The sequence below is a fragment of the Telopea speciosissima genome, chromosome 2, assembly GCF_018873765.1.
Source record: "Telopea speciosissima isolate NSW1024214 ecotype Mountain lineage chromosome 2, Tspe_v1, whole genome shotgun sequence".
Taxonomy (NCBI): domain Eukaryota; kingdom Viridiplantae; phylum Streptophyta; class Magnoliopsida; order Proteales; family Proteaceae; genus Telopea; species Telopea speciosissima.
In genome coordinates, this window is record NC_057917.1 from 5,590,538 (window position 1) to 5,612,432 (window position 21,895).

The window sequence follows — 21,895 nt, forward strand, 5'->3', positions numbered from 1 at the left end:
CATTGGAAGTCACAAAGGTTGAATTGGAAGTCACAAAGGTTGAAGGGTCCATTAATAATGACTCCATCAACATACACAACAACCCATGCCCTCCTCGGTGACCTTGTCTTCTTTTTCTTTCTTTAATCAAAATCTCAAACGGCCAAACCCAAACCAAGTTTTTCACTCAATTGACTCCACAGAGCAAAAGAAAACACAGAATAAAAGTCACTTTCAGATTTGAGTTTTTATTTTTTATTTTTTATCTTTCTTATGTAAATCTAGCTTCTCTGTTCTGTGTTAAGAATTTAGGATTCTGAAATGGAGGAGGAATCCAGAGCCATGGAGGTGAGAGGGGTTCCAACTCACGGTGGGAGTTATGTGCTGTACAACCTACTAGGTACCCTCTTCGAGGTATCCGCCAAGTACATCCCTCCCGTACATCCCGTCGGCCGTGGCGCATACGGCATGGTTTGGTAAGTTTCCCTTTCTTTCTTTTGGTAGGATGCTTCACTTTTCGCAAATGATTCCCTCTGCTTAGCGTCTTAAATTTCCAAGCTTGTCTGTGATTGTTGGGATTGTCATCGTAGTAGAACCATCTCCTTACAAAGTCTAATGCTCTACACAATTCATGACTCTTTTTGAAGGGTTTACATGTTATATGGTCCTTTGTCTTGGATGATTAAGGTCATCAATTGATGCGTAATTGCAATTTTTGAGGCTTTGTAGCACATGGGTGAGGTAAATTTCCGACCATTCGGAGGAGAGGAGGATTAATTTGCCCAACCCAGTTATATTGTATGGTTGATTGTACAATCACTAAGGCCCCATTTGGTTACAAGTGAAGTGATGTAAAATTACTACAAAAACATAATAGAAAGGTTGCAATAATTATCAAGAATGACTGTGTAATTAACTCAACATCATTTTAAATATGGTAATTAAGCATTAATGCCACTACAACAACAACAACAACAACAACAACAACTCAGCCTTATCCCAACTAAATGGGGTCGGCTACATGGATCCTTACAAAACAAATTAAGGAAAACAGAGGTCCTCACAGAGTGTAATTAGAGTAAGAGGAATGAAGAATAAAAATGATGAAATGAGATAAGAAAAGTGATAAATGGAAAAATAGAAAATGGTAATTAAGCTTTAATGCCACTCAAAGAAAAAAATTCAGTGATATATTGGATGTAAAAGTGAAACAAAACTTTAGTTGCCATATTTAGTTTGTTGGAGTTAGTTACATTATTGTTTTGGATAATGATTGAAAAACTTTTCATTTTGCTTTTGTTCTTACATCAGTTCACTTTCCTTCTAACCAAACATGGCCTAATGAACTGTGTTTGCATAAGCACTTAAAAAGTTGTATTATAATGCATGTAGTAAACCATCAGTAGACCATATATACTTAAGTATTACCATGAGAAGAATTCTGTGTGATTTTCTTTTCATTTCCCTTGACCATGGTGAATACTATTGTCTGAGCTAGTTTTCATTTCCTTATGACAGCTGCGCGAGAAATTCTGAGACAAATGAAGAGGTTGCAATTAAGAAAATCGGGAATGCTTTTGATAACAGGATAGATGCAAAACGGACACTTCGTGAGATCAAACTTCTTTGCCACATGGATCATGAAAATGTACCTAAGATGTAGATCTGAGTGGTCTTATTAATTGACTGTGAATTAAATCACTAATTCCCTGATAGATTGCCTATTTTGCTTGTGCAGATTATCAAAATTAAGGACATCATACGCCCACCTCAGAGGGAAAACTTCAATGATGTGTATATTGTATATGAGCTAATGGATACTGACCTTCATCAAATAATACGGTCGACACAGCCATTGACTGATGATCACTGCCAGGTGAGTGAGTTTGGGCTTGCAAGTATATAATTGCCTCTCTTTTTTTTCTTTTTTTTCAAAAAAAAAAATTCTTCTGCACTTGAACCCTGTATAAGAAGATTTCCTTTGTCCATGGATATTGGAATGTGCAAAGGGCTTGTGATGCTTCAGCCTTCAGCATATGCAAGGCTTTGTCAAAGACACTTTTATCTGGAGTATGCCTCGAAGTTATCTCAGCAGGCTTAAAGATATGTTTGCCATGTCTGACTTATCTAAAAGACTATCTCTGAGTAGTGTGAAAGAATTGCACCAAAAAAAAAGTAGTGTGAAAGAATTCTCCTTCAAGGAGTCATATTTGTCAATGAACATTTGTTGCTCAAATTTCTCTCTCACCACTTAGTTTCATATCAATGTGTCATTGCTTTCTCATTTATGGTTCCCAACCTTTTAATTTTTTAAATTGATAGTTAACCACTAACCACACCGCCAGTATTTAACTGGTGTCTAGTACTTTCCTCAAAATTGAATAATTGTTCTTGCTACTCAGCCTTTTAAATGGCCTCATATTCTGATGTGAACCTAAACTCTATAGTCAAAGTGGATGAACTCTAGTGACTTCCATGACTCTTGATTCTCAATCTAAAGGTCAGATGGTGGTTAAAGTATCTGGCTTCTCTCATCGGATGCCATGACCATGCTGTACCGTGTACCATTAAAGTAAGATCCTCTCTTTCTTGAATCTTGACTGTAATGAGAAAACACTTATGAGAATCAGCCTGGTGGGACCTTTCAATGTCTTTTGTGAATGTATACACTGAAAAAGCGACCAAATTGAAGAACATCTACTGATAGCCTATTGATGAGACTTTCCCCATATCAAAAGCTTTACTTCATTAGACTTTTGTAGTGACATGCCTGGACATCAAAGTTAGTATTTCACATGTAATTTTTTTGTTTATTTATGCTGCTTAATTATTCACCTTAATGAATTCAGATGCCTTCCGTCTGTAAGCTTCCTATTTCTATCGGACAAGTTCTGAATAAATTCTAAAATTTTCTCAATAACCGAAATACCTGGTACTTTTGTTTGAGACAATCCCAAATGAGCATACTATAATCAGTAAAGTCTATTCCTAACAACCGTTTGGGAACCATAATTGATTTTTCAGCTCTGCTAATCATATAAGTGATCTGTCAGTTGGATGGGTAGGTTTTAACAACATGCATAGAACTAAATTTTCCCTTTAGATATCACAGCTCTCTATGATTTGAAGATTTTTCTTCCTCTTGTTTTTTTTAGTTCCTTTATTACAAGTTAGCAAGACATAAGCCTTCCATCTATTTTCATGTGGCAACTGATTATTTAATATAATTATTTCAATTTTCAACAAGGGAAATAAGTTATGAATGATCTCTGAAATGAGGCACCATCATGTTATTGTTTTATGCTGACTGTGTCTATTTTTTGAAAGGCAACTAATTATTTTGCTTATAGTTATTCCGACAAAGTCAGATTGTTATAGATGATGGATTACATTTGCTGGCACTAATAAATGCCCAATTGCCTAGCAAATAGTGAATCTGACATATGTCAGTAATGTCACACATCACACCAACACATTAGAATATTTGGCTTGTCTGCAGTCTTATGATCAAGAAAAACTTGTAATCTCATATATGATATAACATTTCACTTGTTAAGTATATAATCTAAAATTATATACCTCTTTATATTGATGTAGATTAAAGTGACAAATATTTGATGCCTTAAACTATTCCCTCCATTGGCTTTTGGCAGTACTTCTTATATCAGGTACTGCGAGGGCTGAAGTACATTCACTCAGCCAACGTTTTGCACCGAGATTTAAAACCAAGCAACTTGCTAGTTGATGCAAACTGTGACCTCAAGATTTGTGACTTTGGGCTTGCAAGAACTACCTCAGAGACAGATTTCATGACGGAATATGTTGTGACACGTTGGTATCGAGCCCCAGAGTTGCTTCTCAACTGTTCGGAGTATACTGCAGCCATTGATATTTGGTCAGTTGGTTGCATTTTGATGGAGATTATTAAAAGAGAGCCACTGTTTCCTGGTAAGGACTACATTCAACAGTTGAGACTGATTACAGAGGTTAGATCCAGATCCCTACTGGTCCATGCACTGCTCTGTTTGGAATCTGAATAGTGTAAATCCGTTGTTGTTGTTTAATGCAGTAGATTGCCATACATCACATGGTGAGTTTTACACAAGGTTCAAGATCTTGGGTTTCGACCTGGCTGAAACCGAGATTTGGTTGAAACCAACCGAAACCAGGTCGAAACCTAGTACTTTTTGCTAGCCAACTCGAAACCTTGGTTTTGGTGCCCAAAAATGGTTTTTCAAGTCTTTTTTTTTTTGTTTTTGCATATAGTCTATTTTTGACATTTTAAATACAATGCATGAATTATTTTCACAAAAAAACACTCAAAATGGTACTTATGGTTATTGACCAAAGTTTACTAATGTACGCTGATTCAGACACTAAAGGTATTACAAATACTTAGTTCACATAAATTTAAAATACAAGAACCCTGAATAATACATATTATCCAAATAAAACATTAAGTTGCTTGTTCTTTCTCAATTCCATGCGGAGTTTCTTGGTGGGTCTAATCCACGAGCTGCGTACCACTGAAGATTGCGAAGCCATTCCTCTGAATGCACCACATATGTATTCCATGACATGTTTTGGGACCAATTGTTCTCATAGTCCATAACTGCCCATTAATAAGCCCCATCATCAACTTGTCTGAGATATCCCAATCTAGAGAAGGGCTCACCGAGAGTGTAAGAAGGTGGAGCCAGCACACATGGTTAGGATGGATACCCGAAGTTACTGTTAACAAGAGATGACCTAGCACGTGACCCATCCCCATATCCATATGTAGCAGCAGATGTATCATGACCACTCCCATATCCAAAAGAACTAGTGCTCTCAAAGGATGGTCCAACAGCGTATCCACCCCCATACGGTCCATACCCAACATGTGATGCTGATCCGACGCTCTCAAAGCCATTATCATGATGTTGTGTTGGACTAGGGGCCTTTGCTATGAAGGATGGGGTGCGCCAATATTCAGATCCTCTAGTCTCCCCTAAACTCATGGCTTCCATAGTTCCAGACACGCTAGATATATCCATACCAGATTCTTCATCAGAAGGTCCAAGTCTGTGCTTGTCACGTCGCCTGTAGATACGTACACCATGATGCTTATCTTGTGTTGCATGAGTAAACTGACTCTCCCTTGTAAATCTCTGTGGATGTGGCTTTGGATTTGCCTCTTGTTGTTAAAACATTTGATCCTCCTCATTGCGTAAGGAATCTAATATGGGATTATCATCTTAATACCTACCAATCCTCATACCACCACCACCATCATCATCTCACCATGGCCCTAAGTCTGGGTAGGTGGTTGAGTAGCATCAGAGGAATGGGACTAGTCATCATCATCAGTTCCACTACTACCAGGGTGTGGTTTGAATGGATGTGGGGTTTGCGAATGAACTCTGCCATCTGTTGCCATATACTCTTCAACATCAGCATCGATCTGTGAAGTAATATGGTTGTTGGGTCGACCCCCTTCCTCATCTAATAGAGGCTCATCTCGATCCCTGATCCATTCATAAAGGGGATTCTCATCATCATCATCGACTTGGAATATGTCTACCAACTCAATTGGGCTTGTATCATGTTCCATGTCCAGTCGGATGTACTCCTCTCTCAATCTCATATTGTAATGCACATAAACCAAGTCCTCTAGTCTTTTTGCACCCAATCTGTTCCGCCTCTTGAAGTGTATGAGGTTGAACGTACTCCAATTATGCTCACATCCAGTGGCAGAACATGTCTGGGATAGTACTTTGCGTGCTATCTTTGATAGGTTGGGGAAATCCGTGCCATATTGCAACCACCATTCAGTTGCAAGAAATCATTAAAGATTAATATTAGGTGATAGTAAATAAGGGTATATAGTTATATATTTAAGTTTACATGAAAAGACTAATTCAGCTATACTAACCAGCAACAGTGCTTTCCCGAGCTGATATTGCCACTGATCGGTCGAAACTCCCAGTGGCATCCCTGAAAGATTTCATCTGACCTTATGCATCAATGCGTAAAAACATAATTGCATATGTTTTTACTATCTAAAAATGACTGGTTCTTACCTCAACATTGATGATGGACTGGGCATTTGAATTTGGCTCAAACCTTTCTGCCACTCTGTGAACTGAATTTATCAAATCTATCTACATCCCAATTCGATACTTGTAGTGGTACCTGGGATTTAGATAATATGCTGAGCACAACAAAGTTCTACAATTAGAGACTAAAATGAAAATGGCATATGTAATCAATTGAATTGAAGTTAATAAACTAATAACTCATCAGCCTTATATAGTGGATGCATGAGCTGCCTCTCCCATCGATCCTTGATACTTGCAAGAACTCTCAATTACCTCTTCTGTAAGTTGCCTCCACTCGTACCTTCATCATATCAATTGCTACCCACAAGTGTGGTAAGATGGTCTTCCTCTGTTGATTCTCCATTTTCAACACTGTAACAAGTGGGTCTAGGATAGTTACAACCTTCTTCAAATCATCCCAGACCCTATCACTAGAAATGGTGGCCTGGGCTGTCCTACCTCCACTACTTGAAGACCCCTCTCAGTTAAACCATTCTTTAGAAACAAACATTGACCTAAGACCAATCTTCTTAGCCTCGAAACTTTGAAGTGCAATCTAATTGGTTGCAAAAATCGTGTAATCCTTGGCCTTACTAGGTCACCACCACACCCGGTCCTCAACATATACAATGTAAATCCATTATTATAGATATAGATCCTCACTTGTCTTGCCCTATCCACCACCCCTTTCACAAGCTTCAATTGCCCTATGTCCTTCAACATGCGATCGATGCAGTAAGCAGCACATGGTGTCCAGAAGAGTTTGTATCTGGGATTGTTCATCAACTTTCCCCAGTCTTCTTAAAGTTGCTACCATTGTCTGTAATCACGTGCACCATATTGCCCACTCCCACATCCTTGACGACTACTTTCAACAACTTGTAGATGTATTTTGCATCATTTTTTTCTTTAGATGCATCCATAGACTTGAAGAACATAGTCCTTCCATCACAGTTCAACATAAAATTGATGATGGACTGTCTAGTGGGTCCAGTCCAACTATCGTACATCACAATCACTCTATAATGCTCCCACATAGTCTTCAACCCATCAATGTACTCCATCAAATCTTCTTTGTGATAGGGCAAGTAGACATTGTACATCTCATATGGTGTTGGCCCCTTCACTCTAGATCTAACCTTACCTATCTCATCCAACATATGCTGGTAGTATGGCCCTTGGGTGACATTGGCTGGAATGCTGTGGGAGAAAGCCTTCTTGGAGAAAGCAATCCCCACTTTCTCCTTCACATTAGTCCACATTTGTTTTAACTTCTTTTATTTAAACTCTGGTTGTCGAAAAAGTGTAGGATCTGTCCGGAGTATCTCAACATCTGGGTCCCTCATTGGGGGTGGGGGTGGGGGTGGGGGTGCAGGCCGTGGGGCTGGTATTGGGTCTGGTTCTGGGGCCCTCACACTCTGGGTCCTCCTCAGTGGAACTTCTGGCTCTCTCTGTCTCAACCTCCTCCTATGGGGTTGTTTTGGCATTGGCTCCTCTCTAGCCTGTCTAGATGAACCAGCTCCCCTGGCCATCTGTAACCTTCTCTCATCATCAATCCTTTGTTGCTCTTTGGTCATCAACTTTGCTCTCCTCAATTGTGCAGCCTCTGCTGGTGTTTAACAATCATCGTACTCATCTGGTTCCGCATCATCATAATCTTGGTCCCCTAAATCAAGATACTGATCTAGATATGCCTCTTCAAACTCCTCCCTGACAACCCTCTTCTCTCTCCTAGCTACTATGCCACCCCTCAGATGTTGTGTAATAGCAAACTTTATCTCACTTGGCCATTAGGACATCCTATCACATTCCTATCCCCACCAACAAGATGCACCTTCAATCTAGTGGCTCCACCTCCCATGATTTGTTTCCTACAATAATTACATTCCAACTTCTTGTCAATTGAAAGGGGTTTCCCATGCTGCCATGCAATGTTCCCCATATTTCAGTGTTAGGATTTATAAACCTGTTGCAACAAGAACATATAGATTATCAACAAGAATACTATAAATATGACTCCTAAACAACAACAAAGCATGTTCTAAATTTCCCCCAAACTATGCTATTTTTGCCTTTTTAAAAGTATTTTTTAAATTATTTTAATAAATACTAATTTATTAATTAACATAAACTAATTAAAGAACATAACATTATTAATCAAATACAATGTTAAACATATTCTACCATTTTAACTCTTTTTCTATCTTTTTTAAAAAATTATAACAACTTATTTCTCCTATTTATTATATATATTTTTTTAATTTCAACATTTATTTTTCAAAATTCAGAAAATGTAAATAAATAAATTGTAGAGATAATTGAATTAGGGTAAGGACTCTGTAGATCCTTAGATCACACAGGCCTTGTATTTATATTAAGTAGAATGATAAGGATCCAAGTACAAATAGGAATCAACCTCAGTCCTAATCATATTAGGGATTCCTAGTACAACTAGGAATACCGAACTAGGATTCGGTTGAGGGAGATAAACAATAAAAAAGGAGAAAAATAAAAGAGAAAAATAAAAGGGAATAAAGAGGAAACATCCTAATCTAACTAGGGGTACTTCCCCAATCGGTTAGGAAGCAGTCCTAATTCTATTAGGACTACTTACCCCAATCGGATAGGGGATAAGTAACCTATTTCAACACTCCCCCTCAAGTTGGAGCATATATATCATGCATGCCCAACTTGACTAATATAGGATGAAACAGCTTGCTACTCAGTGCCTTAGTGAACACATCAGCTAGTTGATCAGTAGACTTCACAAAGGGAACACAAATGATGCCAGCTTCAAGCTTCTCCTTGATGAAATGTCGGTCAACCTCCACGTGTTTAGTACGATCATGCTAGACAGGGTTATGAGTAATGCTAATGGCTGTTTTATTGTGACAATAAAGCATCATAGGAAGATGGACAGCAACACCGATATCCTGCAATAATCCTCTAAGCCACAGAAGTTCACAAATGCCTTGTGCCATCGCACGGAACTCGGATTCAGCACTAGACCTTGCCACAACATTCTGCTTTTTGCTACGCCATGTGACAAGGTTCCCACCCACAAAGGAACAGTAGCCAGAGATAGATTTCCTGTCAGGAGAACCAGCCCAATCGGCATCAGTATAGGCTTCAATCTTCAAGTGACCATTGGAAGATAGAAGAATTTCCTTTCTTGGAGCCGACTTCAAATACCTCAAAATACGACGGACCGCATCCAGATGAGAGGAATAGGGATCATGCATGAACTGACTCACCAAACTTACAACAACTGCAATGTCAGGACGTGTGTGAGAAAGGTAGATTAGTTTGCCCACTAACCGCTGATAAGCACCCTTGTCAACAGGTTCACCCTCTTTCTCCCTAAGTTTTGTAGTAGCTTCCATAGGAGTATCTGAAGGATGACAACCAAGCAGCCCTGTCTCAATCAATAGATCAAGGACATATTTCCTTTGGGAAAGAAAGATGCCCTTTGAAGATCGAGCAATTTCTATCCCTAGAAAATATTTTAGGGAACCAAGATCTTTGACCTCAAACTCACGGCCAAGAAGAATTTTCAAATCCCTGATTGCAGCATCATCATTACCAGTGACTACAATATCATCCACATAGACTATGAGAAGAGTAACCTTGTTACCAAGTCGTCTGATAAACAACGTGTGATCAGCATTGCTTTGCTTGTAACCTGCTGAGATCATAGCCTTATGAAATCTGCCAAACCAAGCCCTAGGTGATTGCTTTAAACCATAAAGGGCACGCTTCAATTTACAAACCCTGCCTTTAGTCCTGTCATTAGAGAATCCTGGTGGAATGTCCATGTATACCTCCTCCTCAAGCTCTCCATGGAGGAAGGCATTTTTGACATCTAACTGCTGAAGATCCCACCCAAGATTTGCAGCACAGGATAATAGCACCCTGACGGTGTTGAGCTTTGCCACGGGTGTAAAGGTCTCCTGATAATCTACTCCATAAGTCTGAGTGAACCCCTTTGCAACCAGACGTGTCTTATATCGATCCACAGAACCATCAACCTTCTGTTTAACCACAAAGACCCATTTACATCCAATTGGTTTTTTCCCAGGATGTATTGCCATGGTCAGCCAAATACTTTGTGGTTAAACCAGTTAGACCATGGCATTACATCCCATGGGAGGCTGGGCAGCAGCTAGAGGAACCTCCAGTGGAGGAATCTCAAAAGGCATAACTTCATTTGTACTCTCCCCCTGAAGAGGTGGTGAAGAATAATAAGAAAGCGTCTCATGAAAAACCACATCCATACTAACCAAGGTACGGCGGGAAGGGGGATGGTAACACTTATAACCTTTCTGGGTCGGAGAATAACCCAAGAAAATACAACGGAGCCCCCTAGGCTCAAGTTTGCCAGGGGAGCTAGTATTCCTAGCATAGCACACACACCCAAAGACTTTGGGAGGCACAATAAAGGAGGAATGGCCCAATAAAATATCAGAGGGAGTACGGGAACCAAGAACCCGAGAAGGTAACCTATTGATAAGATAGGTAGCAGTGAGGACTGCAGCCCCCCAATATTGAGAGGGAACATTCCTCGCAAACATCAAAGCCCTGGTCATTTCTAGTAGGTGACGATTTTTTCTTTCTGCCACGCCATCTCGGGCGGGGTATCAACACACTAGTCCGGTGAATAATGCCATGGTCACCAAATACTTCAAATGGGACTAGATACTCAGTTCCATTATCACTTCTCAATATTTGGAGAGTAGCCTGGAACTGAGTTTGTATCATTTTATGAAAATGTTGAAAACAGGAGAAAACCTGATTTTTAGTGTGCAAAAGATAAACCCAAGTGTTCCTAGAATGGCAATCAATGAAAGACACAAACCAACGATGACTAGAAATAGATGGTTTACGACCAGGTCCCCAAACATCAGAGTGTACCAAATTAAAACAAGTAGAACTTCTTTTATTTGAAATAGGATAATTTGAACGTGTCTGTTTGGCCAGAACACAGGCCTCACAAAAAAAGTGATCCTTAGTACGTAGGGTGACCAAACTAGGAAATAAATGAGCTAAAATGCCTAAAGGGGGGTGACCTAACCGAGAGTGCCACTGGTAGAGTTCAGAAGAGACCAAGGAGTTCTGATGCAGTGGAGATGGTAGTGGTGATGGAGAGAAGTGACCGTCATCAAGCAGATACAGGCCACCATGCACTTTACCCAATCCAATCGTCTTCCCAGAGTCCAGATCTTGAAATACACAATGAGAAGGAAAAAAAGTGACTTTACAGTTAAGATCATGAGTAATACTACTAATGGAAAGGAGGTTAGTAGTAAAATTAGGTATGTGCAAAACAGAAGTCAAGGGAAGAGAAGAAGTGCATTGTATGATTCCTGTTCCAGATATGGAGGAAAGGGAACCATTAGCCACTTTGACCTTATCTTTCCCAGAAATGGGAGAATATCTGTGAAACAGACTAGAGGAACCAGTCATATGATCTGTGGCTCCAAAATCTATGATCCAAGGATGGGAAGCCACAAAAGCACAATGACCTCCAAAAGGAATACCTGACTGGGCAAAGTGTGAACCTGAAGGAGCTGAAGAATTGGCAATAGCTGATGTAGTAGAGGCAGTGGCAGCAGAAGACCTGAGCATACGTAGGAGTGCCTGTATATCATCCTGGGATAGACCAGTTTCAGTAGCAGGGGCTGCAGTAACAGTCGCAGTCTGATGTGCCTTGGGCTTTGTCTTTATCTTTGTCTTGGCAGCCCGCTTAGCTTCAAAATCTGCCGGTTTCCCATGAAGTTTCCAGCACCTCTCTTTGGTGTGATAGGGTTTGTGACAATGCTCACAAACAACATTCCCTGTAGTAGAATCACCAAGAGAAGCAGTGCCACTAGGTGCATAAGAGGCTGGAGCAGCAGCCCTGAGAGCTGATCTATCTGTAGTAGGAGGGTGCAACATGGCAGCCCTACGGTTTTCCTCAGAGGACACCAGGGCATAAGATTGTTCAAGTGTGGGAAAAGGTTTATGGCCCAACACTTGAACACGAATCTAATCATATTCCACATTTAAACCAGCCAAGAAGTCATAGACCCTAATCTTGTCCACATGCTTTTTATAGGAAGCAATGTCATCAACTGTAGTAGGGTGAAAATCAGAGAAGTGGTCCAACTGTTGCCACAGGCTGCGGAGAGTAGCATAGTATTTCGAAACAGAAAAGTCTCCCTGAGTAGTGTGAAGTACCTTTTTTCGAAGTTCATAAAGTTGGGCATCATTACCAAGCTGCCCGTAGGTTTCCTTGCAAGCAGCCCAAATCTGGTCGGCAGTATTCAGAAGAAGAAAATTATGCTGTAGTTCTGAAGTCATAGAGCCTATGAGGTATGACATGAGAACACCATTATTGGCAAGCCACTTAGTCTGAGCAGGGCCTTTATCACCATAGTACTATATCTCGCGATATATCGGTATCTCGGGCCTACCGAGATATCTGAAATATCCGAGATATCGCGAAATATGCCCGAAATATTGCATTTTTTCTGCAATATTTCGGGGGTCCATCTCGGGGGGTATTTGGCCATATCTAGGCCTGAAATTTCATGGACAGCCTTATTTAAGCTTAATAAACACATTTAAACCATAAAATTGTAAAAATGTGAATTCAAATTGGTGTTTTGGGCTTGCACCCTTGATTGACATACGGTCGCCGACCCTAATGTATAAATAGTTAAATACACATAGATTAATGAAATCACAACTTAAGTTACAAATTACAAGTGCTAAACTGCTAATAGTAGTTGCTGTGCCTCCCTGGATCAATCCCACTCATGCCTCGCTGGAGTCGACGTCCATTGCTCTCTGTTTGAAGGACATATGTGGACCACGATATAGAATCGGAGAAGAAACGAGTGTAGTCATCCACAAGTGTCACGTAAATGGAATCATCAACATACTGTAGGTAACCTATCCTAGGATATAAACTAGGGTTACCAATCGATCCATCGTGAAGAAGATGATCCACTGTGATATGATGTTGGCGCCGGCAGAAGAGGCGATGGCATTGGTCGCATGTATGGTAGTGAGGTTGGTAGCTAGGTCCGTTAGGGTATGCAAAGATGTTATCTACAAAAGATAATCCAAGATGTCCCTGGGACTGGGACTGGTAGTCATAGTCCCCTACCCCACTTGTATAGTTATTTAATATTTTACCCCTAACCCTTATATTTTTCACATAATTAAAACCAATTTTTTATATATAATGTTAATATAAGTATTGACCTAACACAACAAAACCAAAAATTAGTAAACATAATATACATGTAATGCATCTCAAAACATATAGAAATAACTTTCATATTTTTTCATTATTTTTTAAACTTAAAACTCATATTTTTCCTTATTTATTTCTGTTTTTTTAATTTTTTATATATTTTTCTTAATTTTCGAAAATTAAAAGAATTATTTAAGAGCAGAAAAATAAATCCGACACTGTGAAACCGTAGATCGGCCATTGGTATCTAACATATATTTAATTCATTACCATCTAAGTCATATTACCCCTAATTATTTCCTATTTTAGTTGTAGGAAAATGAATTTTTAAAACCAGAAAAAAATAAAAAAATACATATGGGAAAAAATTTCGACACCGTGAGGTCAGAGATCGGCCTCCGGTGTCTAACATATATTAATATCATCAACATCCAACAACATTTGTACAAAATTTTTAAAAAAAAAATAGTTTTAGAGAAATAGAATTTACCTTAAATAATGAAAATAGGCTTGGATGATGAGCTTAGATGACCCTCCGACGTCTTCCCGGCGACAAGGAGCTTCAACAATGCTTGGATGAGGCTTGGAAGGGAGGAAGAAGAGAGAAAATTTGATTTTTCGCAGCTCTCGGTCGAAATATCGACCAAGAGCTGTGAAATATGGAATTATAAGGCCCTTAGTGTGACACTATTTGTCACTTTTACAATATCTCGCGATATATCGTGAGATCTCGCGATATATCGTGAGATCCACGATATATCGTCGATATATCACGATATATCGACGAGATATTGTATTTTTATGTTTCGGAAGTGTTTCGTATCTCGGACATATCGAGATTCACGAAATATGGCGATATATCGCCGATATTTTGCCGATATTTCGCGAGATTTTATACCATGTTTATCACTGGGCTTCACACTAGTGCCATCAATATGGTCTGTGAGACCACGGCCAGCAATGGCAAAGGAGGCTGATCTGGACCATAGAAGGTAATTAGAGCCATCCAGTTTGATAGGGTTAGGTGAAAAACTATGATAATCTGTCTTGTTGTTGCTATCATGATCCGAGGTAGCAGTAGAGTTGGTAGAGTCACCCATACTAGCAGTAGAGAATGCCAAAAAATATCTTCAAGTGATATCCCAAATATGAGAACCAGCAGCCAATAAGAACCCTATATCGATATGGTCAGGGTTTTGAAAAAACCCTGAATTTGATGAAATCGATGAAGGATCCAAGGGGCTGAAAAAACCTGCAGTGAATGGACTTGAACTGAGGATAAGGAGCCCTTAAGAATGGGAGAAAAATCTTCCTGAAATCAGATTCCAAAAAAAACTGCAGTAGCTCTAAATTCGATAGAGGTAGGGTTTTAAAAAACCCTAATTTTGCTAATATCAATCTCAAGGAGGTCCTCTTCAATAAAACTGAACTGTGGGAGCCCCAATGGCTGTCGAGTGGGTCCAAATAGGTGGAGAAGAAGCCTTCAAAAAATCAGATACAGTAGTGAGCTCAAACTCCTAGATCGACAATTGTCAGGGTTTGGAAAAAAACCCTGATTTGGTAAATATCGATCTCAAGGAGGTCTTGAAACTATGATCAGATCTGAGCTAGGAACATGAAGCAATAATAAGATATTCCTGCTGCAGTTTCTGGTCTTCAAAAAAAAGGAGATGATGCCTTGTATTAGAAGTAGAAGCAATCCTCAAAGAACTGAAGCTCCAATTTGCGCAAGCTGGAAGTGCTGGTTCCTATCGAGCAGAATTATGTAGTAGCATCCATGAGGTAATGGGGGCAGCAACTGGATCGAAAGATCACCTCATCAGTGCTGCCCTATGTGACAATAGAGAACAAGGGAGAAGAGAAAGGAGAGACCGAGAGAGAGAGAGAGAAAAAAAAGAAAAAACTGAAATATCGTGGGAGATGGTCCCTAATTCGAGATTAGCTCTGATACCATGTAGAGATAATTGAATTAGGGTAAGACTCTGTAGATCCTTAGATCACACAGGCCTTGTATTTATATTAAGTAGAATGATAAGGATCCAAGTACAAATAGCAATCAACTTCAGTCCTAATCATATTAGGGATTCCTAGTACAACTAGGAATACCAAACTAGGATTCGGTTGAGGGAGATGAACAATAAAAAAGGAGAAAAATAAAAGAGAAAAATAAAAGGGAATAAAGAGGAAACATCCTAGTCTAACTAGGGGTACTTCCCCAATCGGTTAGGAAACAGTCCTAATAGACTGCTTACCCCAATCGGATAGGGGATAAGTAACCTATTTCAACCTAAATAGAAACAGAAAAAAAAATATTCGACACCGTCACGCCGTAGATCGGCCAATGGTGTCTCATATATATTAAATTGATCATCCAACATATCTTAGACATTTTTTTTTTCTTTCAAATATAGATGTAGGAAAATAGCATTTATAAAACAGAAAATTTAAAAAATAATTCAACTACCAAAAATGCTGTAGATCGGCCAACGGTGTCTCATACATAATAAATTGATCATCATCCAACACATATAAGACACTTTTTTTTTTCAAATATATATGTTTGGAAAATAGCATTTATAAAACAGAAAATTTTAAAAATAATTCAACTACCCAAAAAAAATTCCGGCTCTGTAGAGTCGTAGATCAGGCCATTGTAGCTCACATATATAAATTTGAAAGGATTCTACCATATATTTCCTAAAAAAGTACAAAAAATTATGATTTTTTGGGAAGAGAACACCTTACCTTTTTGAATGAAGGTTGAAACAGCACTCTAGGATGCAAACACCAGCTCTTAGATGCAAGATTTGTCCAAATAGAGTGAAGAATTGCAAAAATCTGGGCCACAGTAGGCTGTGCTAGTCGAAACTTGCGAGTTGAGGGAGTTTTTGTCGAAACAAAGTGGAAATGCGCAAGTCTCGGTCAAGATAAGGCACTTTATAACCTTGGTTCAAGTTGGTTGAACCATATTTCAGCCGAAACTACTGTTTCGGTCGAAACAGTCAAAGCTGGTCAAAACCAGGTATTTTTTAAAATACCCCTCTGTCTCGTCTCGGAAAGCTGCGAAACTGAGATTTAGTTCCATGGTTTTACATGGTACACTTTCTGGGTAAGGCCCACTGATTGGGTGTGTTCTAATCCATGCCTGTGTACCATGTCTGCTGACAGTCCATTCGTGGATTCTAGTTTTATGATGCTCTTATGGATTTACCAATTATGAATAATAGGCAGCTAACGATGCAACTGGTTGTCTTCCCCAAGGTTTAAAATCCCGTTTCATTTCAGTGTTTCGGTTTGACCGAAATTTCCAAGATACCAAAATTTCGCCCCGAAATATAGTATTTTTTCTTTGTTTTGATTGGCCATTTGTGGGTGTAAAATGCCAAAATGACCAAAATTTCCGAAATGAGATGACCGAAATAACCGAGATTTTTGAAATGAGATGACCAAAATAACTGAGATTTCCGAAACAGGATGACCGAAATTTCCGTAATTTTTGAAATATTGCATTTTTTCAATTCGATGTTGCATTTCATTTCGACTAGACCGAAATACTCGAAATATTCGAAATTTCGACCGAAACGAAATGAGATTTTGAACTATGGTCTTCCCATGGGCTGTGGGAAGAGAAAGTTGGCTCTTTTTCCCCTATGGTTGCCTTGGAAAAATCTCTACTTTTGTCTCTTTGTGAAAGTGGAAACCAAAATTAAGAGATGATGATCAGAAGAGGGAATAAAATAATTGGAGCGGCTGCCTCCTATCATTGTCTTTTCCTTGGGACAAACATACATGTAAATTTTTATGAGAAGATTCTGTAATAGTATCAACCTAATAAACAGCAAGCAAAGAGAGGAAGGAGAACTAAAGGGAGAAGAGAGAGAGAGAGAAGAAAGGAGTCTCGACTAGGAATAGAATACGTAGCCGAAACCCATAGTGCATTATAAATAGTTAACTGAAGGTGTAATTACAAGTAAGGGCATAACTTAAACCAACTAATTACAATACTATCCTCACTACACACCACTAAAGATACCCTTAGAATAGTGGTAACACCTAATAACACTTGTTACTCCCCATCAAGTTGGAGCTTAGAGATCTCCCATGCCCAGCTTGGAGCAGCCACAAGGAAGGCAAGCTTAAAACCATGGTCCGAGTTCTCGGTAAAAAACCGGTTTTTCCTTGTACTGATACAAGACATGCCACGAGTCAACAAAAGTATAAAATCTCGGCTGAAATTTCGGTATCTTGCCGAAATGACACAGAGTCAGTTATATAAATACCATGTTTCGACTTTTCTCAGTCTAAATTTCAACATATTCTTGGTAAACTCGATTGGTTTCGCCAGGTTGTGAAGAAAACATATCCAAATCACTTATTTGCTTCAAATCATACCAAAAAAAAAAAAGAAGAAGCTTGGAGCACTTGGATTAGATGCTCAAGAACAACATTTGGAGGAGATTTGGTGCCCAACAACCTTCCTTGGAGGAGATTTGAACTTGAAGGCCCGATACTCTTTCAATATTAGGATGAGCATATAGGGATAGGAGTGACTTGGTACTTGGTAGTTGTTGGCTTGTGTTGTTAAATATTTACTCAAAATATATTTGACTCTTGAATTATAACAAACAATGTTAGATGTATGATTTATGAAATGGTTCATAATTTGATGTCTTTTCATTCCTAATGCTTATTTAAGTTGTTCTACTTGAATTATGTGTTCTATTACTAAAGATTGTGTGGAATAGAATGTGTATATATATACAGTGTACTACCAATCTAAGGTCCTAAGTCAAACTACCATTTTAAATGTGATTTTTAAAAAACTAAGGGTTCCACCATGTTTTATAGAGCCTAAGATAAGCTGTCTTGCAAGTTTCATGTCCTAATTAGGTCATTTGGCCCCTGAAACCAAGGGCTGAATTAAAAAAATAATAATAATAAATAACTCGGCCGATCTCTTAGTGAGTTACCGAGACAACTTGGTTTTTTTGGGCTGACCGAAACCAGCGGAGATATCGAGACCTCAAACCTTGCTTAAAAAGCCTTAGTAAACATATCACCAAGTTGATTGTTGGCGATGCAGATCCAAGGGCCTACATCTGCAAGAATAAGAAGAAGCAGCCTCCGGAGTAGGGCCTGAAATTTCAACATATTCGTGGTAAACTCGATTGGTTTCGCCAGGTTGTGAAGAAAACATATCCAAATCACTTATTTGCTCCAAATCGTACAAAAAAAAAAAAGAAGAAGCTTGGAGCACTTGGATTAGATGCTCAAGAACAACATTTGGAGGAGATTTGGTGCCCAACAACCTTCCTTGGAGGAGATTTGAACTTGAAGGCCCGATACTCTTTCAATATTAGGATGAGCATATAGGGATAGGAGTGACTTGGTACTTGGTAGTTGTTTGCTTGTGTTGTTAAATATTTACTCAAAATATATTTGACTCTTGAATTATAACAAACAATGTTAGATGTATGATTTATGAAATGGTTCATAATTTGATGTCTTTTCATTCCTAATGCTTATTTAAGTTGTTCTACTTGAATTATGTGTTCTATTACTAAAGATTGTGTGGAATAGAATATGTATATATATACAGTGTACCACCAATCTAAGGTCCTAAGTCAAACTACCATTTTAGATGTGATTTTTAAAAAACTAAGGGTTCCACCATGTTTATAGAGCCTAAGATAAGCTGTCTTGCAAGTTTCATGACCTAATTAGATCATATGGCCCCTGAAACCAAGGGCTGAAATAAAAAAATAATAATAATAAATAACTCGGCCGAGATCTTAGTGAGTTACCGAGACAACTTGGTTTTTTTGGGCTGACAGAAACCAGCGGAGATATCGAGACCTCGAACCTTGCTTAAAAAGCCTTAGTAAACATATCACCTAGTTGATTGTTGGCGATGCAGATCCAAGGGCCTACATCTGCAAGAATAAGAAGAAGCAGCCTCCGGAGTAGGGCCTGAAATGCTTGAATGATCTATTAGACCATTCAAGCTTCTATTTATAATAGAAGACTCAAAGAGGAAAATTATACTGGTACCCTTACTATGACTGACTCTGAATAATAAAGGAAAAATTACATAATAGAGTACCCTGTATACCCCCACGGTATACACCATACAATCCAACACAACAACCCAAAAGATAGTCAATTATATAAGGATGAGCAATGTCCCAACAGTAAATACCATACTTTGACAGATATAGTATCCCAATTGAAATCAAAATCAAGTCTTTTATAGAGCTACAATTCTGGTTGGAGATTGTAGGCCAATAGAACACCAAAAACCTCACAAAAGAGATTAATCCAGCAGTTTGATAAGAGTCTTGGATAAAAAATTCAGAATCTGAGAAGACAAAAACCCAGAACACGAGAGATTTTATATATCAAAAAACCAGAGGCTCTGATTAGCCTCCAACATGGATTGAAGGAGGCTTATAGATGGGTCTTCAGTTCCCTGAAATATCATAGAGATCTGATGGCCAGATCTCCTATACTAGGATATAAATATTCTTCAATAGATTTGAGGCTTGGATCAGCCTCAAAGATGGAGTCTAAGGGCCTTACCAGAAGGGTCAACAATGCCCTAGAACCTCAGGTTAACCCGTTGGCCAGATGCAAAGTATAGGCAGATCTCAATTTTCCGAAAGAAATTCAGAAAACAGAGTACCACCAGGAGGAAAAGAAGCAGCTAATTAATGTACATAGATAATTCCATGGAATCACTGTTGCAGGTAATCTTCTCCATGTACTTGACTAATTCCATGTACGTTCAACTTCTCCGGTAATCCATGTAAAGGGGAAAACAAAGGACAGCATATATGAAAGAAAGCCTAGTTTATTTTCATATAATCATCAACTAGGGTTTCATAAAATAGATATGGTAGCATAGGTTGCTGCAAACCAAAAGGGAAGATTCCTAGGAAACAATCAAAACAAAAATCGAAGAAGGCGGCTGATTAATTAGGCTCTGATACCATGTACCAGTGTCAATCTCATAGAACAGCAAGCAAAGAGAGGAAGAAGAAGGAGAATCGAAGGGAGGAGAGAGGAGTCTATGCTAGGAATAGAATTGCTAGCTGAAACCCATAATGCATTAGAAATAGTTAATTGAAGGTGTAATTACAAGTAAGGACAATTTAAACCAACTAATTACAATACTACCCATAATTCACTACACACTAGTGGCACTACCATAAATAATACCCTCAGAACAGTGGTAACACCTAATAACACTCAACATATTCTTTTCATTCTCCATGGGAAAAGAGATGCAGCCTAACAGGTAAAAGTCTTTAATTGTGTATTTCCTTAAACAGCTATTAGGTACACCGGAAGATTCAGACCTCGGTTTCCTGAGGAGTGATAATGCTCGGAAGTATGTGAAACAACTCCCCCCAGTCCCAAAGCAACCGTTCTCTCAGAAGTTTCCAAATGTGCCCGCATCAGCCATTGACCTTGCTGAGAAAATGCTTGTTTTCGATCCAAGCAAACGAATTACTGGTGCGTTTTAACTCATGTTTTACCATTCTTTCGGTTTAGGTTTTCCTTTTTTCCAACATCTGACAGATGTACATTTTCTGCATGTCGACTTTCTCAAGTTGATGAAGCGTTGAACCATCCGTATTTGTCGAGTCTCCATGAAATCAACGTGGAGCCAATTTGTTCTTCTCCCTTCAACTTTGATTTTGAACAGTCATCCTTAAGTGAAGAAGATATAAAGGAGCTTATATGGAGGGAGTCTCTGAACTTCAATCCTGATAATATGTTGGAGTAGTTCTTGATTTGTGTTCCTTAGTTTCTGTAATTTTGTGATGTCCTGAACCTGATCAACAATTGTTCTCGTAGGAAGTTTAAGTCTGTATCATGAGTGATCAGATTTCTATGTAATTTTTATGGAGGGAGACAGGTTCTCTCCCTTCTCCTTGGTGAGAATGTATTTAGAGTGTGAAGCAGCAACTGCAAGTTGTGTCAGTGTATGGGGAATTTCCAGGGTTCAGCTTCTTTGTGAATCCAAGTTCCAGTCCCCAAGATGGAATCTCCATTGAAAGTTAAAGGCTGCGTTTGGTATGCATTCTTGGAATGCATTCTAGGTTGATTTTGCATTCTTGGATTATAAAAATGGTTGTTTTTATCAGAATGCAAAATTGTCCAAGAATACATTCCAAGAATGCATACCAAACCCAGCCAAAATTTCCAAACATACATCCTTGGACTTCTAAATACATTGTAAATTTAATTTCTAAAATAAAAAAAGTGAGAACTGGTACCAACTTTCTTTTCCATGCAAGGTTTTCTTCTTTTTCTTTCTTTTAGAGCGAAACCCTATACAAGAGATTTACTGAAATACCCATATAGTCTTTAATTTTAGGATCTTTGTTATGTTTATAGTAAATTAGAAACTCTGTATTAGCAAACAAATAGACCATTTTGACTGATGAACACTTTAATTATAATTATATGATAAATCTTAGTAGAGCATTAATAAGGGTGATGGGTACTATAGGCACAGTAGAGGTCATGTATGCCACCTGGCCTCTGTTGTGCCGTCGGATGTGCATTGCCGCCTTGCCGGTACTGCAGA

The 21,895-nt window shown here is 38.8% G+C and overlaps 1 protein-coding gene across 1 annotated transcript; it reads left to right on the forward strand.

The window, feature by feature from the left end:
• The first annotated feature begins 201 nt into the window (after window positions 1–201).
• Window positions 202–21,367, forward strand: LOC122651430 (mitogen-activated protein kinase homolog NTF6-like). The gene is made up of 6 exons (XM_043844810.1): window positions 202–455; window positions 1,498–1,627; window positions 1,718–1,855; window positions 3,633–3,965; window positions 20,631–20,814; window positions 20,913–21,367. Exons 1-6 carry the CDS (start codon window positions 301–303, stop codon window positions 21,086–21,088), a joined length of 1,116 nt encoding a protein of 371 aa, XP_043700745.1. The 5' UTR covers window positions 202–300; the 3' UTR covers window positions 21,089–21,367.
• The last annotated feature ends 528 nt before the right edge of the window (window positions 21,368–21,895 follow it).